This window comes from Perognathus longimembris, chromosome 4 (assembly GCF_023159225.1).
Source record: "Perognathus longimembris pacificus isolate PPM17 chromosome 4, ASM2315922v1, whole genome shotgun sequence".
Classification (NCBI taxonomy): Eukaryota; Metazoa; Chordata; class Mammalia; order Rodentia; family Heteromyidae; genus Perognathus; species Perognathus longimembris.
This window is the reverse complement of record NC_063164.1, coordinates 42,577,865-42,599,305: the sequence shown is the minus strand read 5'-3', so window position 1 is coordinate 42,599,305 and position 21,441 is coordinate 42,577,865. Positions and strand designations below refer to the sequence as shown.

Here is a 21,441-nt window from a genome sequence, read left to right as displayed (position 1 = left end):
AATTTGGGCTGAAGGCATGGTTCAAGTGGTAGAGTACAAGCTGTATGTAAGAAACATGAAAATAAAACCCATTTCACAGCTATACTTCCCAGAAAACAGAAGATGAAATATCATAAATTAGATCATCTCTCAATTAACAAAAACTGTGTTTAAACTAAAATTAAATAAAGAAATCTACTAAAAAAATCTAGTAAAAACACTTAGCCTAACATAGATTATATATAAAATAAGAGGCTGCTATACTTATGAAAGTAGTGTGTCATTTCAAATTTTATTTCATCAGCCTGCTTTTAAACATATGAGCATTTATTAAGTGAACATCACAATGTGGGGACACCCCCCCCCCATTCCTTGGTACCAAGTTTTCCCTAAATTCAGAACTGAATATATAAAAACGGACCAATGGTCACCAAAGACCTGGTAAACAGGAAAAATTACTCACTGAAGTCTAGTATCATTACTGCGGAAGATACATCATTTATGATTGTTAGCAGTGCCTTCTTGATGAAGGCTGGCTGGTTACATGCTCATGCTTTTCATAGAATTGAAAAGTAGGGAGGTAAAGGCAGTTACTTACTGAAGAAGCAAAGAAAAACAATATTTTGGCTGTGTAGGATTGTCTTTTCATAAGAGCCTATTTTAAAAACGTCATAAAAACATTTTGATGAATTTTTCTTTTTTGGCCAGTCCTGGGGCTTGAACTCAGGGCCTGGGCACTGTCTCAGAGCTTCTTTTGCTCAGGGTTAGCACTCTACCACTTGAGCCACAGCGCCACTTCTGACTTTTTCAGTTTATGTGGTACTGAGGAATTATACCCAGGGCTTATACATGATAAGAAAGCACTCTATCACTAAGCCACAGCCACAGCCCTTTTGATGAATCTTTACCAAAACAATTTCTTCATATGAGTACCCTTTCTGAAACTGAGGACAAGTAGTACCCATAAGACATGAATCAAAGCAGAAATGCTGCTAGGCTTGATAACTGAGATAAAATGAGTGGTCCATATCAAAGAAGGTAATAACAATACCACTTGAATAAGACAGTAATTTGCAACCTTTTGTCAATCCCAAGTATTATATTTCAAGAACTTACTTTATGGACTTAAAAAATTAATAAAACTGAACAGTTCCATTTTTTAATCAAGCTAGCCAGGAGACTCTTACCAATATTTTCATAGGCCCCAAAACAAATCAAAGTCACAAGAACGCCCAGCATATAGTACTTTAGCAAGTTAAAAAAAAAAAAGTATAGCATTATATGAAATAGCTGTAAAAGCTGTATGATAAGCTCAGGTTTTGCAAATAATGAGAGTAAACTCTGCAAGTAGTTACAATATCCAACAACATTATACAGCCAATTTTATAGATTCAACACAAAATAACCACATAACCCAGCAATTTTACATCTAGTTATACATATGCCAATCAAACTGAAATATGTATGCATTAAGGAGTTTTTATACAAATTCAAAGCATCATTACTCCTAATAAAGAAAACAACCCAAACATCCATCAAATCATGGATGATGAACAAAATGTGGCATATAACAGAATATCATTTAGTAGTAAAAAAGGTATGAAGTATTTATACATGCTACAAGTTGGATGAACCTTGAAAACACTATGCTATGACCAAATGCCAATCAAAACCAAATAGATATAGAGACAGAAAATACATTCGTTTACTTAGTGCTAGTATGCTTGCATTCCAGGAAATCTGGAGTGAATGTTAATGGACACTGACATTCTTTGTAGGGACAATATAAATGTTCTAAATTTGCCTGGGTATCAAATGTACTAAACACCATTAAATAATATACCTAATATAGGTAAATTGTATGGTATTTGAATTAGATACCAAGAGTTATAATCTGTGACTAAACTAAAAACCAGTAAATAGTATATTTGAAAAGTGTATTAAAGTGCATTATATACTTATAGTATACATGATTACATCTCAATAAAGCTATTTTTAAAATTCCGTACTTCAAAAGTTGAAAAGAGAAAACTATAAAAAAAAAATAAAGAGCAAAAGCATTACTGCCATAGTACTTTTTCCTAAGTCCATCAAGAACAGTAAAGACTGTTGATAGCTTTAACAAAAACAGCATACTATTATTAAACAGTAAATATATATTTAATTAACTCTTGGTAATTTTCTAAGGAAGATCTCATAATAAGGAACTATCTACATTAAAACTTACAAATAAAACATCACAATGTTGGATCTTATGTTGTTGAGTAAATTTATGTTGTTAGAAAAAATAATAAATCAACATACATTAAATCTGAAAACTTTTTAATTTATGAAAGATTTTATGAGTACACAGTAATACATACTGAATTAATATGAGAGACTTAATAAACTTTGTTAATTTGATAGGGAGGAGAGGGGAAAAAATGGAGAAGGAAGAGATGACACTGAGCAAGAAGCATTGTGCTCATAACCTGACTTATGGAATTGTAACCCCTTTACACAACGAGTTAGTAATAATCAATGAATTAATGATAGTTTCATAAAAATCTCTCCAAGTACATAATCTCTCAAAAAAATTACCCAGCTAACGTCAATAGCTAACTAAAAAGAATTGTCTATATAACAATTGTACGTTAAAGAAATATGTACTGTGGGCTGGGAATATGGCCTAATGGCAAGAGTGCTTGCCTAATATACATGAAGCCCTGGGTTCAATTCCTCAGCACTACATATATAAAAAATAGCCAGAAGTGGCGCTGTGGCTCAAGTGGCAGAGTGCTAGCCTTGAGTAAAAAAGAGGCCAGGGGACAGTGCTCAGGCTTTGAGTTCAAGCCCCAGGACTGGAAAAAAAAAAAAAAAAAAAAAAGGAAATATGTACTTTGGGGCTGGGAAAGTGGCTTAGTGGTAGAGTACTTGCCTAGCATGCAAAAGCTATAAGTGGTATTGTGGCTCAAGTGGTAGAGTGCCAGTCTTCAGAGGCTCAGGGACAGAGCCCAGGTCCTAAGCGCAAGCCCCTAGACTGGTCAAAAAAAAGAAAAAGAATTATGTACTTTGAATTACTTATTTTCTAATCAGAAATGAAAGATTAGGGGCTGGGAATGTGGCCTAGCGGCAAGAGTGCTTACCTTGTATACATGAAGCCCTGGGTTCGATTCCCCAGCACCACATATATAGAAAATGGCCAGAAGTGGCACTATGGCTCAAGTGGCAGAGTGCTGGCCTTGAGCAAAAAGAAGCCAGGGACAGTGCTCAGGCCCTGAGTTCAAGCCCAGGACTGGCAAAAAAAAAAAGAAATGAAAGATTATGATATCTTAATACACCAATTTTACAACATAATTTTGGCTGGATGCAGGTAGCCTAGGCCTATAATCCTACCTGCTCAGGAGGCTGAGATTTGAGAATTGCAGTTCAAAGCTAGTCCAGGCAAGAAAGTCTATGAAATTCTCAACTCCACTAAACTAAAAAAGCCAAAAGTGCATCTGTGGCTCAAGTAATAGATCACTAGCCTTGAGCAAAAGAAGCTCAGGAAGAGCACCTACCTAGATCCTGAGTTCAAGACCCAGGACCAGCATAAAATAATAATAATTTTTAATAAAATGTAAAAATATAATCTTTTTATCTCAGCTACTCAGAAGGCAAAGATCAGAATGACTGCCGTTCCAAGCCATCCCTGGCAAAAGTTTTAACAAGACTTCATTTCAATAAACAAGTATGGTGGCATTATCTGGCGGTTCATGCCTATAATCACAGCTGTGACGAGGGAAGCATTAAGTATGAGGATTATTATTCAAAGGCCATTCCTGGGTCATAAGTGATAGTCATTATCTAAAACATAATCAATATTTGTAGCAGAATATAAATCTAGCCACTCTCTGAGTCCAAAAGCTTGAAACTTATAAACTTAAAGAACTTTACTTATTTTTATTGGACTGGCTTTCCTTCTACATCAAAATGGTTTTAAGTAAAAGTAGTAACAACGAGGTAAATACTAATATTCAAGGACCACACACAATATGAGAAAATGAAAAGATGACAATATATGTCTTAAACAGATTTTCAAAAACATCAAAATCATGAGAGATTTCCAGACTACATTTGCACAAAAAGTAAAAGAAATAGCAAGGATTTTAACACTAGAATATAAAAGAAAGAGAAAAAGAAGATATGCAGTTAAAATTCCAACACAACAAACATATTAAAATGGTATGGTATAAAGTAAAACTCTCATTTTCTAAAAATTCAAAAAAGTTACTATAAAGAAGAAACAAAATTCTGTGCACAAACCAATAAGATGGTAAATGCAACTATACTTCAATATACTAAGGAAAAGCTCCACATGAAAAGTAATGGGGGGAGGGGACCAGCAGATGGGACTCAGTTGCTAGAATGCTAGACAATGAGCAAAATGGTCTGTCTTGAACCAAAAACAAGAAAAAAGAAAGAGGAAAAGAAAAGTACTACAGGAACAATAAGTAATCTAACACCAAAATCTTATTGTATTATTTGCTTTTTAGAAATATCTTGCAAGTTATGAAAATACTGGAGAAGCAGATATAGTTGTTCAAAACTGAACCCAGCAAATAAGCACAGCAATAAAAGCTCTATGAGCCAGAAGCTAGTGGCCCATGCCTGTAATCCTAGCCACTCAGGAGACTGAGATCTGAGGATCTCAGTTTGAAGCCAGCCTGGGAGCAAAAGTCCTTAAGACTCTCGTCTCCATTTAACCACCAGAAAACCAGTAGTGCTGTGGTTCAATGTGGTAGAGTGCTAGCCTTGAGTGAAAGAGCTCAGGGACAGCACCCAGGCCCTGAGTTCAGGCCCAACAACCACCACCAACAACAAAAATGGCTCTAGGAAGTCATTTACTAATTCCACAAAAAGGCCAAGTTTATGACTTATAGAGCAAAGTAAGCATTCGGGATACTATCTATGTATCTATATCATTTCATTATTCTTATTGTACTTTGAAAGGAAATAATGCAAGAGAAATTTAAATCTTACATTCTTAATGACAAGCATGTCTTCAAAAGTCCTTAAGCAATATATATAATCGGTATACATTAGATAAATACTACAAGCATTACAGACTAACCATTGCTTTCCTAACAGATGCCTAATCAACAGGAAAGTTGAGAAAACTTACATTGTTGTTGCGGGTTTCTACGGCAGGGAATTTTCTGACTATGAATTTCACAGCAGATTCCAGGTTTTTGTCAATAAGGTAGGATGGTTTGGCTTTGGGATCTCCACATGCCTAAAAAACAACAGTAACAAAAACAAGAGTGAAATGCATCCTCCTACTAAAATCAAAGAATAGAAGATCTGCAATCAGAAATTAGAAAGATATTTATTGTTTTTGGTGAGCAGGTGATAAAATGAATAGGCAAGTGCAAGGATTGTCACAGCTGAAATATGCAATGGGAGACAGTACAGAGATGTTCTTCTACTGAAAAAAAAAATGCATGGAAAGTTCCAAAGCAGTTAGCGCAGAACAGCAGTGAAGGGAAAAGCTCAAACCTAAAAAACAAAACAAAACAATAACAAAAAAGAGAAAAAGAAAAAGAAAAAAATTCTTGGTTTGAGGTAGAATTGTATTCATCTGAATCTAACAAAGTATTAAAAAATTAACTATTAAGTAACCTAATGGACATGTTGCTTTCTAAGTGTGATAAACTTATTTAAATGTCTTTTCCAAAATGTTTTCACTTTAAATATTTTAATATTGGCCCTAGTTCAAAAGAACTGAAAGCTAAAAAAAAAAATGTCTTTATATTGCTTAGGTGCGTTCCCTATTCTTTAGGTTACCACAATGTTTTCCATCATACCAGCAGCACTACAATGAAACCTAAACCTGTTCTCCATCTCATAAGCACAGAACAAATGAAAATGTTTACATCTGACCACATCAGCAGTGCAGTATTCTAGGTAGAGAAATATAAAACATTATACAAAAGTAAAAAATACTGGAAGTTTTCCTAAAGTAACACAGACTCTTGAATGTGTTACTGTTTCATTCTGTGACATTTAATTAACTGCTTGCTAAATGAGATGCATCTTAAGAAATTACTAAAATTGTACCATTCCTGATTCTTTTTATTATATTTTTAAGGACGTGTCCTTTGAAAAATAATTTGTCTGCCATGTGTGAGGAAATAAAGTTATAATTTTTAAAATTATTTACTATGGCTATGTTGTGAATTACAGAAAGAGAAGTTATGAAACATGAAACTGATCTGAAAGCGGGCAAGCGGGCAGAGGGAAGGTGAAAAGCTTTGCAAACCTTCCAAACTTGTCCTTGCTGGGGAAGCATTGTAATAAAAAGAGAGAAAATTACGTGTCAACAATGATTGTCAAACTAGGACATACTTCTCAGTAGAAAACTTATGCACTGCAGACTATGAATAACAAAACAAGATTAGAACTGTATGTTGCTACATTCTAAAGGTATTCTAAATAGCTACTCAGTATACAATAGATTCTTAGTTTCATAGATTCATAGCTTATACTATTCATATATATTGAAATATACTGTGTAAGTGTACAACCCATGTCAGTATCTTGGTGGTCTTTTCTTAATCAATTTAAAATAATAATAGGAAGAAGGAAAAATAAAGACTACATGCATCTATAAAAATGGGAGCAAAATCAGCAGTGAAATTTTACATACCTTAAAAACAAACGGTAGCCAAGAATAAAAATAAATTGTTATTGGGTGAATTTTGCACTTCAACTCAAATTTAACTATATATCAAGTATAATCTAGCTTCCTTCCAAGCCAAAGTATAAAAAAGTCAATGAATGCAAGCATCCCTGTATTTTAGATGTGAAAATAGGAATTCAGTAAAAAAAAAAAAATCTTATTTCTCAAACACAACTAGATAAAATCATTATAACCTAATCATTTTTATTTTTAACAAGACAGATACAAAGCTACTAAATAAATTTAATCTGAACATAATATTAACATATAATCTAACTTTTCCTCAGACTATCATTTCTTTAGAATACTGTCTCCTGATAACTATGATTCCACTGCATCATCTTCCTCATAATTATATAACAAAGTAAAAACTACACATAACAATCTGCCCCAAAAGAAACAGCTACACATTAGCATTTCCGTACTTAACTGGTATAATGAAAATCAAGTTTCATAAACATTACTGAGATAGTACAAAACCCTAAAATTATTCCAAATTGTTCTCTTTTCCTATGTACTTTATCCTAATTATTTAAAAATTCAGCTATCCATTTTAATAGCATCCATATCAAACAATGAAGAGATAATAGACTGTTATACCCATATTCCATGGTCACAAATTTTAATGAGTAAGAATTTAATCCACTAAAATAAAGTGTTGAGTGTGAGTATACATTAGTATGTGTAAATAGCTCAAAAAGAATGAAACTGCACTTCAATGGAAAAGTAGCTATAGATAATCCCTTTCGGAATTGATTTACCTTTTTCCACATTGTTTATTGGGTCTTAAACATATTATGAGAAAGTTATGGCAGAAAGGCTAAAACCAGAGTTTGAAATAAAACTAGACAAAGGATCCTGAAAATACTATACAATATCTCATAGCCTCAGCTTCTTCATCTTTAAATTGGGGTGGGAATCAGTACTTACCTCAATATAAGAATCTGAAGAGGGTAGATAAATCCAGGCAAAAACATTTAGCAACATGACTGGCACTTAAGTGCTCAAATACTACAGCTTTGTTAATGACAGTTACAATAATGAAAAGGCTAATTTGGATAGTTATCATAGTAATAACAGTCCTCTTCATAATACATGGAAGTAAGCAAACTTAGTAATTTCCTTATGTGATTATTGATTCTCCTTTGCAATGTATTATTTCCCCATTTAGCATTGGTTTTACTTATAGATAGAATTTAGCCTTTTGTTAAAAACATTAAGATTTGTTTGGCTTTGTTTTGTTATTCTAGTGCTGAGGACTGAAACCAGGACTTCATACATGCCAAAAGCATACTGTACCACTGCCAGTCCTAAGAATATGAGTTTTATTATAGTATAGCCATGTTGAAATCCTGGCTCTGTCACACAATAATTATGTTACCATAAATAAATGCTTTTACCTTCTGTCTCAGTGTTGCTAACAATAAACTGAAGAATGTAAGTATAAACTATACAATAAAAAGTTTTAGGTGCATGAAAAGAGCATACATGAATAGAATTTATGAGAGTATATAGTATACTATGAGCAATCAAAATTTGCCAATGGCCAGGAACCTAGGGTTCACACATGTAATCCTAGCTACTTAGGAGTCTGACATCTGATAATCAAAGCTAGCCCAAGCAAAAAAGTCTGAGACTCTTACATTCAATTAGTCACCAAATTTCTCAGAAGTGGAGCTATGGCTCAAGTGGTAGAGTATCAGCCTTAAGTGAAAAAATTTAGGGTCAGTGACCAGGCTTTGAGCTCAATTCCCAATTCACACACACACACACACACACACACACACACAAATACAGAACTAAGGGTACCCATTTTACGTTTTCTCAAATTAATTTTCTTAAACTTTTACTCAATAAAAAGATGCTTAAATCAGGCATCAGCTGCTCAAGCCTCTCCCTAGCTACTCAGGAGGAGGCTGAGATCTAAGGACTGTTATTCAAAACCAGGGGAGGCAAACAAAAACAGCAGACTCTTAACTCCAATTCATAAATCAAAAGCAGGAACTGGAGGTGTGCCTTAAGTGATAGAGCACCAGCTGTGAGCAGGGGGGAAAAAAGTGAGAGCACAAGACCCTGAGTTCACACCTCAGTACTGGGGGAGGGGGGAAAGACACTGAATGAATATGAGGAATCTTCAAGAAAAAAAAAAGTGTAAGAACAGAAAATAGGGGCTGGGAATATGGCAGAGTGCTTGCCTTGCCTGGTATAGATGAAGCCCTGGGTTCGATTCCTCAATACCACATATACAGAAAAAGCCAGAAGTGGTGCAGTGTTAGCCTTGAGCAAAAAGGCAGGGACAGTGCTCAGGCTGCCCAGTCCAAGCCCCAGGACTGGCAAAAAAAAAAAAGAACAGAAAATAAAACTATAATCCAGTTTAAAGTTATAACCAGGTAAAATATGTTCTGGCAAAGATCTTCTAAATAGTGAGTCTTAGTATACAATAGATTTATGATGTTTATATTAGTCATATAAATAGAAATATTAGAGTTATAAATAGAAATACAACTGTATTGGTGTACAACAATCTCAATATAGTGTTTGTACTTATAACTTTGTAACTGTCATTATAATAACAGTAATTCTAAGTTTGCAATTGTGCAACTGCAATTCAGTCAAGAAAGTTTTATACTACAACCACAGTAATAGAACAAAATTCCAACTAATCAGGAGTCTCATTATAAAGACTAATTTTGCCCACCCTAACAAAAAAATTTCATACAAGGACAAAGAAATCGTAAGATAACAATTCAAAAAATTTTTAGCAGAGCATGTTGTTAGCAAACCTGAAACAAAGTATTGTGTTTACAGCTGCATTATCTAAAATTAATTCTTCACTATTAAAATTATCATCCTGAAGTACCCAATTTTAGGAAACTATATATACTACCATACTTCATTACTAATACATTTCAAAGGCTTAACACAAAACTAAATCAAAACAATTAACAAACTGCTGACTGAATTAATAACTTGGAGCCCTTCTATCCGTTTCCTGCTCTCAAAAAAAAAAAAAAAGGCGACTATAATACAAAAACCACATTTAAAGGGTTGGGAAGGTAGCTCAGTGTAGAATGCTTGTTTAGCATGCATATGACATGGGATTCAATCCCCCACGCACCACAGCTGAGAGAAAAAAAATTTTAATTTTGACTTTCAATAGTTTTATACTTCTACCAACTATTTTTCATTCATAGGACTGAATAAAAGGGCACATTTCACTACATAAGAGGAAATATGTGAGCCATAAAATTACAAAAAAAATCTAATATTTTGCTTTACTTAGCTCACTAATGTTCATAATGCATAAAATACTATGCTTAAAATTCCAGAAAATCTAAAATGAATTTATTGCTGGAAATCTCTAGTTCTCATAACTTGGAACTTTATTCTACATAAATATTATCAATAAATATTCTAATTATAAATTCAAAAAGTTCAAAACTTATTGTTAATGTTTGTACAGTTCATAAACTTGGCAGATTAGAAAGACGATGTCCATCATTGGGAAGGTAAAAAAAAATGATGAAGTGGGGTTAGGGGAAGGGATAGTGGGAGAAAATGAGGAAGGGACAAACAAGTTTGACAAGAAATGTACTTACTACCTTAAGTATGTAACTGTAACCCACGTACATCTGTACAACTGTAACCCATGTACATCATCGTGGCAATAAATTAAATGAATAACTAAATAGGTTCAAGACTATAGTGGCTGAAAAAAAATCACAGTATTATAGAAAATACTTCACTATCTTGCCAGGCTAAGGTGGTAACTCAGTAGTAAAGTGTTTGCCTAGCATGCACAAGATCCTGAGTTTAATCCCCACTATTTCTGAAGAGAAAAAAAGAAAGACCCATCTATCCCTTGGGCCAAGTTCACAGCATATAACTTAGCAAGCTGTTTATTAGCTTCTTTGCCTCAGTTACCTACTTAAGAAAGTGAGGACACTATTACTGCCTACTTCAAAGACCATTTTTTAAAAAGCAAACTATGGTACACACAAAGTATTCTTTCAATGCCTAGCAAATAATCATTTAGTAAACTCTAGTTATTTTTCTTGTAATATGAAACTTTTCAAGATATGTAGCTCTCTAACAGGAGTTCCCAATTTCAAAATTAATTGGGAATCCAATATCTCTAAGTATATTTTCATGCAAAACACAAACCTAATGTGATTAACAAGAATAAAGGACAAAGACATTTCAGAAAACAACATACTTTATTTAGGTCACAAAGGAAATGTCTTTGACTAGAAAACATAAGATGTACTTGATACGATTTTAAAATGTAATTTTAAAAAGGCATTTCTGCCAAATCCTGTGAGTCGTAGTTACAAATAAAATCACATACCATGTATGTCTTAACATTCCACAGTTCATTCTACATACATTAACAAAAACTAACCATAATGCCAAAACAGTGATGCTAAAAAAAAGTCAAATATAGATTTAAAAAAACTTCCTTCATCTATCACTAACATATTAAGCAATGATCAAGAAAACAACCAGACACAAGAACATTTCTCAAGAATAAAAACATTTATTGGGCAACTCCAGTGTGCAAACATCTATGTTTTAGAAATCATCTACACTATCAACAGAGATGGAGGGAACTTCAGAGAAATTGATTTGTTCAAGGCTTTTCAACTAATAAACAGGACCCAAATACAAATGTGTATTTAATTCCCAAACACTAGAAAAGTGTGTGTGTAAATACATGCTTTAAAAAAAATACATAGACATGCTCATTCCTTCCATACTTTGCTACTCTCAACTTTCCTCCAGTTTGATCAGTCTTATTTAAGTTGTAATTCAACACAGCAGTAAAGCACTTTCCTTTGCGTAAACACTAAAGAATAAAATGATATTAAATAACTGAAAGGAATCAACAAAAATCTCAGTGTCAAAGTAATGACACTATTTGTGAGACTATGAAACATATCAAATCAAAATAAACCCTGAATTCTAGTATCAGTGCTTAATTTCCCATTTTTTTTTCTTGTTTATCATTGGCCAACATGTCTTTTAAGTAGTATTTCCCCTTGAACTTGGGTAGGTGAAGAGAAAAACAACATTCTGTAATACTTTCAATTAAGAGGCTTAATAGGAAAGCATACTGAAGTCACTGGAAATGTTTTCAAATTAATTTTATTAACAACTACATCTCCTGATTAAAACAAACGAGATCTTCTCAAGGCTGCTGCTCTACTACTTGAGCCATGCCTTCAATCCATAATAAATAATAAATCTAAAGATATACAAATTATGGCTATTGTTCCCTAAGTACAAGTTTTAGGAAAACTGTACACCAAGAAAATATTTAATTTATCACATGCTCCAAAATCCTGTGTTAAAATTTTAGTTATTTTAGCTAGAGAGGCAAGAGAGTAATAAGGTCAAGGCCAGCCTGAGCTACAGAGCCTCCCCACCAAGAAAAATATCCTGAATGACTCAAGTAGGAGTAACTAGTTACCATTCAATTGAAAGAAGCTGTCTATGTCATTATTGCCCTTAAACATCTTAGTCTGTAACATACAGGAAATCCTCAGTTTATAGAATGATATTATAGTCTTTCAAAGGTATTATATACTTTTCCACTTTCGCTATTAAGAAGTAGTTCTAGCCAGATATGCCTGTAGCTCACATTTGTAATCCTAGATGCTCAAGAAGCTGAGATATGAAGATTGTGGTGTGAAGCCAGTCCAAGCAAAAACATGCTAGACTCTTATCTACAACTAGCTAGCAAAATGCTGGACTGAAGGCATGGTTCAAGTAGAAAAGTACCAATCATGAGCAAAAGAGCCAAGTAAGGACACATGGCCTTAAGCTTAAACATCAACACACACACAAAAATGTAGATGTTTGAGGATTACTATAGAATATTCATCTTAAATACAAATAAATTTTCTGTAATAAATTCAAATATATATCCAATTATATTATCTAAAAAAGGGAAGAATTAAGAAATGGCTCCCAAAGGTTATGAGCTTGACTTAAGGAGGAAAAATTGAATACTTATTAAGTATCTAAAGCCAGGCAACAGTGGCTCATGCCTGTAATCCTAGGTACTCAGGAGGTTGAGAGATGAAGGTCACAGTTCAAAGACAGCCTGGGCAGAAAAGTCCCTGTGAGACTCTTACCTCCAATTAACCACTCAAAAACCAGAGGCAGAGCTATAGCTCAAAGTGGTAGAGTACTTGCCTTAAGCAAAAAGAGCTCAGGGACAGCGCCCAAGCCCTGAGTTCAAGCCTCACAATCAACAACAACAAAAAGAAATGTACTTATTACCTGAACCCCAGTACATCACTTTACTAATAACAATTTTAAAACACTTAGCATAGGGCTGGGAATGTGGCCTAGTGGCAAGAGTGCTTGCCTCACATACATGAAGCCCTGAGTTCGATTCCCCAGCACCACATATATAGAAAACGGCCAGAAGTGGCGCTGTGGTTCAAGTGGCAGAGTGCTAGCCTTGAGCAAAAAGAAGCCAGGGACGGTGCTCAGGCCCTGAGTCCAAGCCCAGGACTGGCAAAAAAAAAACCACTTAGCATATTATAAATGGTAGATATTATTAGTTTTATTAGGCCTAACAGTATACATAATATTTTTATTAAACAACTGGTCTAAGAACTTGAAGGAATGAAACTGCTTAGTTCAATAACAAGAAATGTGCATTGTTGGAATTTTACTTAATACTAATATTGTTAGAAAATTATGGGAGAACATGCATTAAATTTTCATTCATCATAACTGGTGAAAAGGACAGAAATTTCCCACATAGACACATTTTAATCCTGGCCTCCTCACTTTTAGCATATTGAATATACCTAGGTAAGTGTGTCCATTCCATCAATTTTTCTTAAGCATAAACATATAAGAACAGATTAAGAAACCTAACTCCATGTATGTGTAAACTATACCATGCTGCTTTTCCAAAGTTATTTTTGTAAAGAATCTATCTAGTTTAATCATCATATAATAAAATATGCATGCACATATGTTAGCATTTATACAGAAAAGGGTAGAAATATCTATAACTTATTTTTAAAAGGGAACAGTGAATTTTTAAAGCCACACATTTCTGTTATATTCAAGTTTTAAATAGTATATATTTCCTTTTAACCATCAATTTTCTCATGCTTAAGTTATTTTGTAATTCCACAAAAAATGTAATTTGGAAAAATCTATCACTGTCATTCAAAAAATTAGGAATAATCATTTTTCCTCAGTATTTACCAGTGATTTTTTACTGTCCCAGCCTCCTACCTGAATAAAAACAAAAAAAAAGAATTAGCCTCATCTTACATTCAAAACTTCCTTGAAATACAGCTACAAGCAAACATAATAGAACTTAAATGTTATTACACTTACATTTAATATCTTTACTTGGCTATATATTAAAAATTCAGGTTTACTGAGAGATGTTTACATAACATGTCTAACTCTCTCAATAATGAAATCCAATATGAAAAAAAAACAAATTTATACTAACAATTCTTATTAGCATAGCACTGCAGCAATCCAATTTCGAACAACTGACCTAATTTCTCTGCTCCTGATTGACCAACCAAGAAAATGATGCCCTAAATAAAGACAAGAACAATTCTGGAAGGGAAGACTAAAGCCAGTCTCATGGTCCCCTTTACAAATATCTTTTCTTGCCAATTTTTAAACAAATATAGCTAAAGACTTTCAACATTACACTGCTAACCTGGTTAATTTTTCCCTCAAGAAATAAACTTATCCAAAAGCATTTAAAAAAATGGTAAGGGAAAAATACTTCTCCAATCCAATTTTTAAAAAGGTAAAACAGTCCATTGTAGGAGTCATTCACCATTGTTGAGAAGACTTTTTCCTTCTTTCCTATGCCTTAGAGTTGGTACAATAATTTAACAAAAGGAAAATTACAAAGAATTAACTGAGATCTTTTTGATACTGAGATAAATCTCACATTAGTGATGGCATGGCAGGGGGAGGATAAAAAAGAGTAAAGTACAAAAATGAGTATGTCTTAAATTCAGCAAAATGTTTTCTTTGGGAATTCGGGGGTTTGTTTTGTTAAATGGCTACATGTTCTCTAAAAGAAATGCACCAAAAACTTGTTCAGACTCAAACACACTTGCCAACATTCATAGGGACCTTAAGCATTTTCCTGTACTATCATCATCCCTTTATCTTCACAACCAACCCTGTGAAACAGGCAGAGCAGACACTGTCAGGGGTCACAGGACTTCATGAGGGGAAAAGGATGACATAAGAGTGAAGAGACTTTCCTGTTCCTTTTCCAGTTACCTCTTCCCATTTCACAAATGAAACAAACGAAAAGTGCAGGAATGGTTAAAGAATTTTAAGTGAAAGTATGAAAAGTGGAATGCTTATCTCCTCACTTTGGGCCCAGTATTCGTAACTCTATGACCACACTAACTATTCATCCTATACAAAAATAACTTCAAAATGTTTTTAAACAATCACTATGGAAATGAGCAGTATTAGTAAGTTTGGAAAGGGAAGGCACGTTTTTAATAATTAAGAAATAAATTTTGGGCTGGGGATATGGCCTAGTGGCAAGAGAGCTTGCCTCATATACATGAGGCCCTGGGTTCGATTCCCCAGCACCACATATACAGAAAACGGCCAGAAGTGGCGCTGTGGCTCAAGTGGCAGAGTGCTAGCCTTGAGCAAAAGGAAGCCAGGGACAGTGCTCAGGCCCTGAGTCCAAGGCCCAGGACTGGCCAAAAAAAAAGAAATAAATTTAAACATAAACTACATATTTTTCATTAAGCCCCTTTATTTTCTTACAATTTCAACTATACTACAAGCTCCCTAAAATTTTCTCAACTTGTAAATATTTAGGTCTCCATTTTTTTCTCTTTTTGAAACAATCTCACTGGGTAGCCTAAACTGACTAAACAATATTTTCCTAACGTCTCTGGGGTTCTGGTACTGTGAAATTACAGGTGTTCACCATATCTCTGGCATTTTTATGGAGAAGAGGGTGTTGTTACTATTGTTTTGGTTTGGTTTTGTGGTGGTGCTAGGATTTACACTTAGAAGATCAAACTTGCTAAGGAAATTCCTGCCCTTTTTTGCTAAAGGTCTTTTTGGTTTGTTTTTAGTGTTAGTACTGGGGCTTGACCTCAGAGCTTTGAGCTCTGGCTTTTCACCCACGTCTAGTGATTTTGAGCCACATTTCTACTTCCATCATATCACTAGTTTCTTGGAGATAAGAGTCTCATGGAATTTTCTGCCCAGACCAAAAGGCTTGCTCTTGCAGAGCTTGGATTACAAACTCAGTTTGTTGTTTGAGATAGGGTCTCAGTAATTTTGCCTGGGGCTGGTCAGCCAGCTTCAAATACTTTTGACTAAATCAATTACAAAAATATTTTCAAGGAACCATAGGAAACCCTTAAGTAAATGTTGAAATTTATTAATTATAGTAATATGGCTTACTTAGTTCACTAAAGTATGGTTCTTCGTACTTGCTTACTAAAGAGTCATTTCCACTGTATACAGACTGTGTATTTCCCTAACCTGAAAATCTAAAGTCTGAAAATACTGAAATCCCAAAATTTTTGATCATCTACATGACACCACAAGTGGAAAATTCCACACATGTATATGACAGATAATAGTAAAAATGCAGTAACAGTAAAACCACTGTGTAAAGTTACTTTCCAGCTATGACGTATCAGATGTATTTGAAGCCAAGTAAGTGCCCAAAACCATGCCTGTAATCTAGCTACTCAGGAGGCTAAGATCTGAGGATCGGGGTTCAAAATTAGCCTGGACAGAAAAATCAAGGAAACTCTTTATCTCCAATTAACCAAGAAAAGACCAAGGTGTAGTTGTAGTTTCTAGTTGTGGTTTCTGTGGTGGATGGCTAGCCTTGAGGAAAAAAGCTAAGGGACAGAGCTCAGGGTTGGCATTGCCCCACACATGCAGCGTGCAGTGTGCGCGCGCGCACACACAAAATCTGAGGAAATTTGTTACTTCTAAACCAAATTTGCTACTTCCAACCAAAACAGCAGAAAATCAAGTTTGGTTAATGATCTAATACACATATGTATTAATAAAAAATCTAACAACTAGCTGGCCATCATGTATTATGAGGTGGAAAGTCTGAGAACCATAAGAGATTGAGATTGAAAAGTTTATGTGATTTATATTGCTAAAAAATGTAGATAATGTGGACCTTATAAACACATGGTGAACAGACCTTACTTCTTTGGCAGAATATTTTAACAAATGCTTCAATCCCTAGCCAGCTGGGAAGTTATAACAGCCTTACAGACAATTTCCCAGACTGAAAGATTAAAAATCTATCTGATGCATTTATAAGCAAAATTACACACAAAAACTACCTAAAAGCCATTAATATTAAAAATTAAGAGTAACGTACATGTTTACATATATTTACAAATGTTTATATTCATAAATGACATATATAATTTATTCCAACAAGCCCTAATCAATGGCCTCATGGCCTCATGTGGCAAGTAATAATCCTAAATACTAGTACTATAAAAATATTATACTGCTCAAGAAGAACCTGGGTAAGCAAAACATTTTTCAGGAAACTATCAATATTGGGCAAGTGTTGAAATATAGTATTTCAATAACTCAATATTAGACAATTAGATATGATAATGGCTGTATTCAACTTAAATTTCAGTAGTTAAAAATACAAAATCTTGGTGTTTCTCAAAACAGGAAGTGAATAAAAATACTGCTTTGAGTAAAGGCAGTAAACTGGAATTATCAGAGCTCAAACGCTTAGAATTTAGCTATGAAACTAGTATATTAAAGTCTTACTATATTCACACCATAAAAGTGTTATAATGACTGCTTAAAATAAGGTATTTTGCCCAAATAACCCAAATCACTTTTGATGTTACTCTCACTTCCTCTTCTGAAAACCATCATAACCATTTCCTTTAACCACAATACCACAGGTCTAGTAAGTTTTAGTAAGGTTTGACGTGCTTGTTTTTTTAAACAAATAGGAACCACTCTGTAACTAATCTCACCCAAAAGTTTAGGACAGGGCAACTTGTAAGTAATACTATTTAAAATTAAGTTAATCCATAACCTACACATATTTATAATCAAGAAATGCAGAAGACTTTTTTGCAATAATCCTGTGCTCCAGACACATGGCTTGTAACAAACTGAATAGCCTGTCAAACTATTGCACTGAGTTTATAGTTAGTGGATCCTGGCAATCAGGTGAACAACCATATCAATCCTTTTCCAAACATAGCACTATTAATTCAGGATGGACTTTTCTACACCTAACGTTTAAATCAGATTGCAAATGTAAATCAATTTTATATACTCAAACACTTTGATAGGAATTTTTTTAAATCAACAGCCCTAACTCACAATCAACCTATTGCTATCATTTAAAGGGTAACATTCATAATACATTAAAAGGCCAAGAAAAATAATTATGACATGGCAACAGATATACGTTGGGAACTCACAAAATCCACCGTCCCCCCCCAAAAAAAATTTTTTTCTCTATTAAACTCCTTGAAATTTATCGAACTTTACACGTCTTTTCCCCAGGGTACGTTAGTGTCATACTAGTTTCTGTCTTTACATCTAGTTTTCCTATGCACTTCTCCGCTCCTTAGTGTAAGGAAATAGGGAATTTTCAGTGGTCCTATTAGCTAGTTACTTAGATTTTCAGACTACACTCTAAATCAGCAGTAACGGCAACATTTTTAGTTTTTTGTTATGTGCTGAGACTATACTTTAAGGACTGGTGTTTCGGGACTATCAGATAAGGCTGAAGAAAAAAAATTAAAACGAGGAGGAGTAGGGAGAGAAGAGAGAAGGTTGTTATTCCTGTTCTAGTGACTCACAGCCTAGAAGTATTTAAGAAGAAAATTGGTTCCACCCTCACTCCCCCTCCTCTCCACCTTCAAAATGAAATAATCCCAAACGTCAACACGCTCTCAACAGGGTTTGTGTTTAGCAATCTAGAACACAGAGGAGGGGATACGAGGGTCATCCTACCTTCTCCACATTCCCACACTTACAGACCAAAAAGAAAATTATGCCGGTGGAGCTGGGGAGACTCCCGGCCCAGTGCCAGAGCCCCCATTCAACCCCCGCCAATGGGGCACCCAAGTTTCTGACCCCTCCGGAATTAGGCCCACCCATCACCCTCCATCCCACGGACACGGTCCGGGGGCCAAAGCCGGGAAATGGCTTCTCCCCACCTCGGGATGGCCCGCGAGGCGCCGGGGGAGGGGCCCTGGACTCCGCTTTAGGCCGCGGCGCTTCACGGCGACCCCGAGCCTGGCCTGGCAAAGAGGCTGAGATTCCCAGCGCCGGGCGCCGCCCGCCACCCACCACCGCCCCCACCCCCCCGGCCTCTGGCCTCCGGTGGGGCCACGGTTCTCGGCACGCCCGCCCCCGCCCCGCCGCGGCCTCGCCGGCCGGTGCGCACCTTCTTAATGTTGTAGAGGCGGGTGAGCATGCCGACGCCCCGGTCGTTGAGGATGGTGAGCTTCTCCGCCAGCTTCTGCTGACTGGGCTGCAGCACGGAGCGCGACATGGTGGTCGCCGTGGTGGTCGCGCTGACGGTAGTGCCGGTGCCAATGCCGCCGCCGCCGCCGGCCGCCTCGAGCCCAGTCCCCGGCCCGCGGCCTCCGCAGCAGCCACTCCCGGGCCTCCTCCCCCGCCGCCCGCGACCTTCGCCTCAGGCCAGCGCGCCCATGGCCCGCGGGCCCCAACCCCGCGCGGGTGACAGAGCAAGCCGCGCCGGACGCCTCCCCGCGGGACTCCTTTCCCCTCTCTCCCCTGGAGAAGCAGTCTTCGCCCCGCAGCCTTCTCGCCTTCCGCCCGCCGCCCTTCCGTCTCCACCCCCCGGCGCTTTCGCCCCAGCCCCCACCGAGCGGCCTTCCCCGGCTCCTCCACTAGGTGTGGCGGCGGCGGCGGCGGCGGCGGCAGCGTCTCCGGCGGCTGAGAACGAGGCCGCTTCCCGCAGCCCCGGACCAGCGCGCGGTCACCTGATCAGATGCGCCTGCGCCCCCGCCAGGTCGGACGGGGAACTGCAGTCGGCGGGCCCTCGTCTGCCTTGCCGGGCATCACAACCGCCGACTGCTCGGCCAGACCTGGGGGACGGGGGTCGGTGGCAAAAGCTGAGGCCTAACCGGGGACCCCCCCCTGGTGTCTTCTTCTTCTCCTTGTCCCACCACACCACACACCTGTCTCCTCCAGGTTTCCCAAAGTAGCCTTTGCACACCACCCCCAAAGAAACCCTGGAGGAGGGGGTGTTTGTCAGCAAGTGTCGCCTAAGAGTAGGCTGGTGGCTCCCAGCGCTGGTCCCTCCCTCCATCCTCCCACGGCCTGACAGACGCTCCCGGCGGAACACGGCAGATGCCGCGCTCGGAGCCCGCGAGCCCCTCCCGGCCTTCCAGCCCACCCCACGCCCCCTCCGCGAGACGCTGGGTGAGGGAGGAGCTCAAGTTCCGGAGATAACCAGAATCTGCAGTCTGTCAACCGTGAGCACCCATCCGGAGGAGTTACTAAGAGGCTCTGATATGTGGTGGGCAAAAAGTAAATAAATACGTGCTTACTCGGTGAATAAGAGGATGTTTCTGTTTGTTTTTTTCAGCGCCTCCATCCTAAATCCCACTCCTTGAAAACTTTTATTTTCCCATCTCGCTTATTCCCCTGATCAATTCTCAGTGACACTCTAGCTCCCAACCTCCCTCCTTCCCTTTCTCTCTGCTTCTCTTTCTGTCTAGATCTCTGTCTGTCTCTCCCTCGCTCTCTTTCTCTCTCTCTCTCCATCCCTCTCTCTCTCCCATCCCTTCCTCCTTCTCTCCCACCTCCCCAAAGTGAATAAATGAAGGACCAATGTGATTGATGACTAGGTTGAAAAGTTCCAAGCAAGAGAATGTATACCACTTTGATATTTTTTACCTACTTTCTCTATGTTAATCTTTTATATTTATTAATTTAAGTCAGCAACAAAATGTCCTGCCAGCTTCAATAAACAAAGTTATAAAAATACAATATCGTTGAATTAATAAAATATGATAACAAAAACAAAACAATTGTGATAATAGTTTTTAAAACATTTCTAAAAACTGCGATACTCTTGCAATGATTTTTTTTCTTCTTGCCAGTCATGGGGCTTTAACTCGGGGCCTGGGCACTGTCCCTGAGCTTTTTTCTTTTACTCAAGGCTAGCACTCTACCACTTGAGCCAAGGCGCCACTTGTGGCTTTTCCCATTTAAGTGGTACTGAACAATCAAACCCCGGGGCTTCGTGCATGCTAGGCAAGCACTCTACGGCTAAGCCACTCATGAAAATCTTTTAGTGTCTCAATGAGAGAGGAAGTAGACTGAATGTATTTGACTTAAGAGGTATTAAATAACACTTCCTAATAACAAATAATAATAAAATGTCATAATCATATACTGAGCTTGAAATTCTATGCCTAGAGCTAGAGTACTTTGAATTCTTGTTACATGGTCTTTTTCTTAAAAATATAAACATCAGAGATTATCTACAATTATTTCATATATCTGATTACATTGTGGTGGCTAACATTTTAATTACTTTTCTCTGTAAAGTCGTGATCAGGACTTGAACTCAAGGCCTGATACTTTGACTCGTTTGCTGGCATTCTAGGAACGTAGTGTTACCTCTTTTAATAAAGAGGCCAGGATCTGAAGCCTGAGAAACTGAGTGCAGACCTGGAAAGGAGAAATCACTTGAGAGTTTAGGGCAGCCAAGTAAGAAA

General features: G+C 37.0%; 1 protein-coding gene across 1 annotated transcript in view; it reads right to left on the bottom strand.

Annotated features, from left to right (window-relative positions):
- Nucleotides 1-19,383, bottom strand: part of Nckap1 (NCK associated protein 1) — a 90,079-nt gene extending 70,696 nt beyond the window's left edge. The window contains 2 exon segments of the mRNA XM_048345133.1: nt 5,123-5,233; nt 19,134-19,383. Of these exon segments, the coding sequence (XP_048201090.1) occupies nt 5,123-5,233; nt 19,134-19,241 (219 nt within the window). The 5' untranslated portion in view covers nt 19,242-19,383.
- Nucleotides 19,384-21,441: the final 2,058 nt, after the last annotated feature.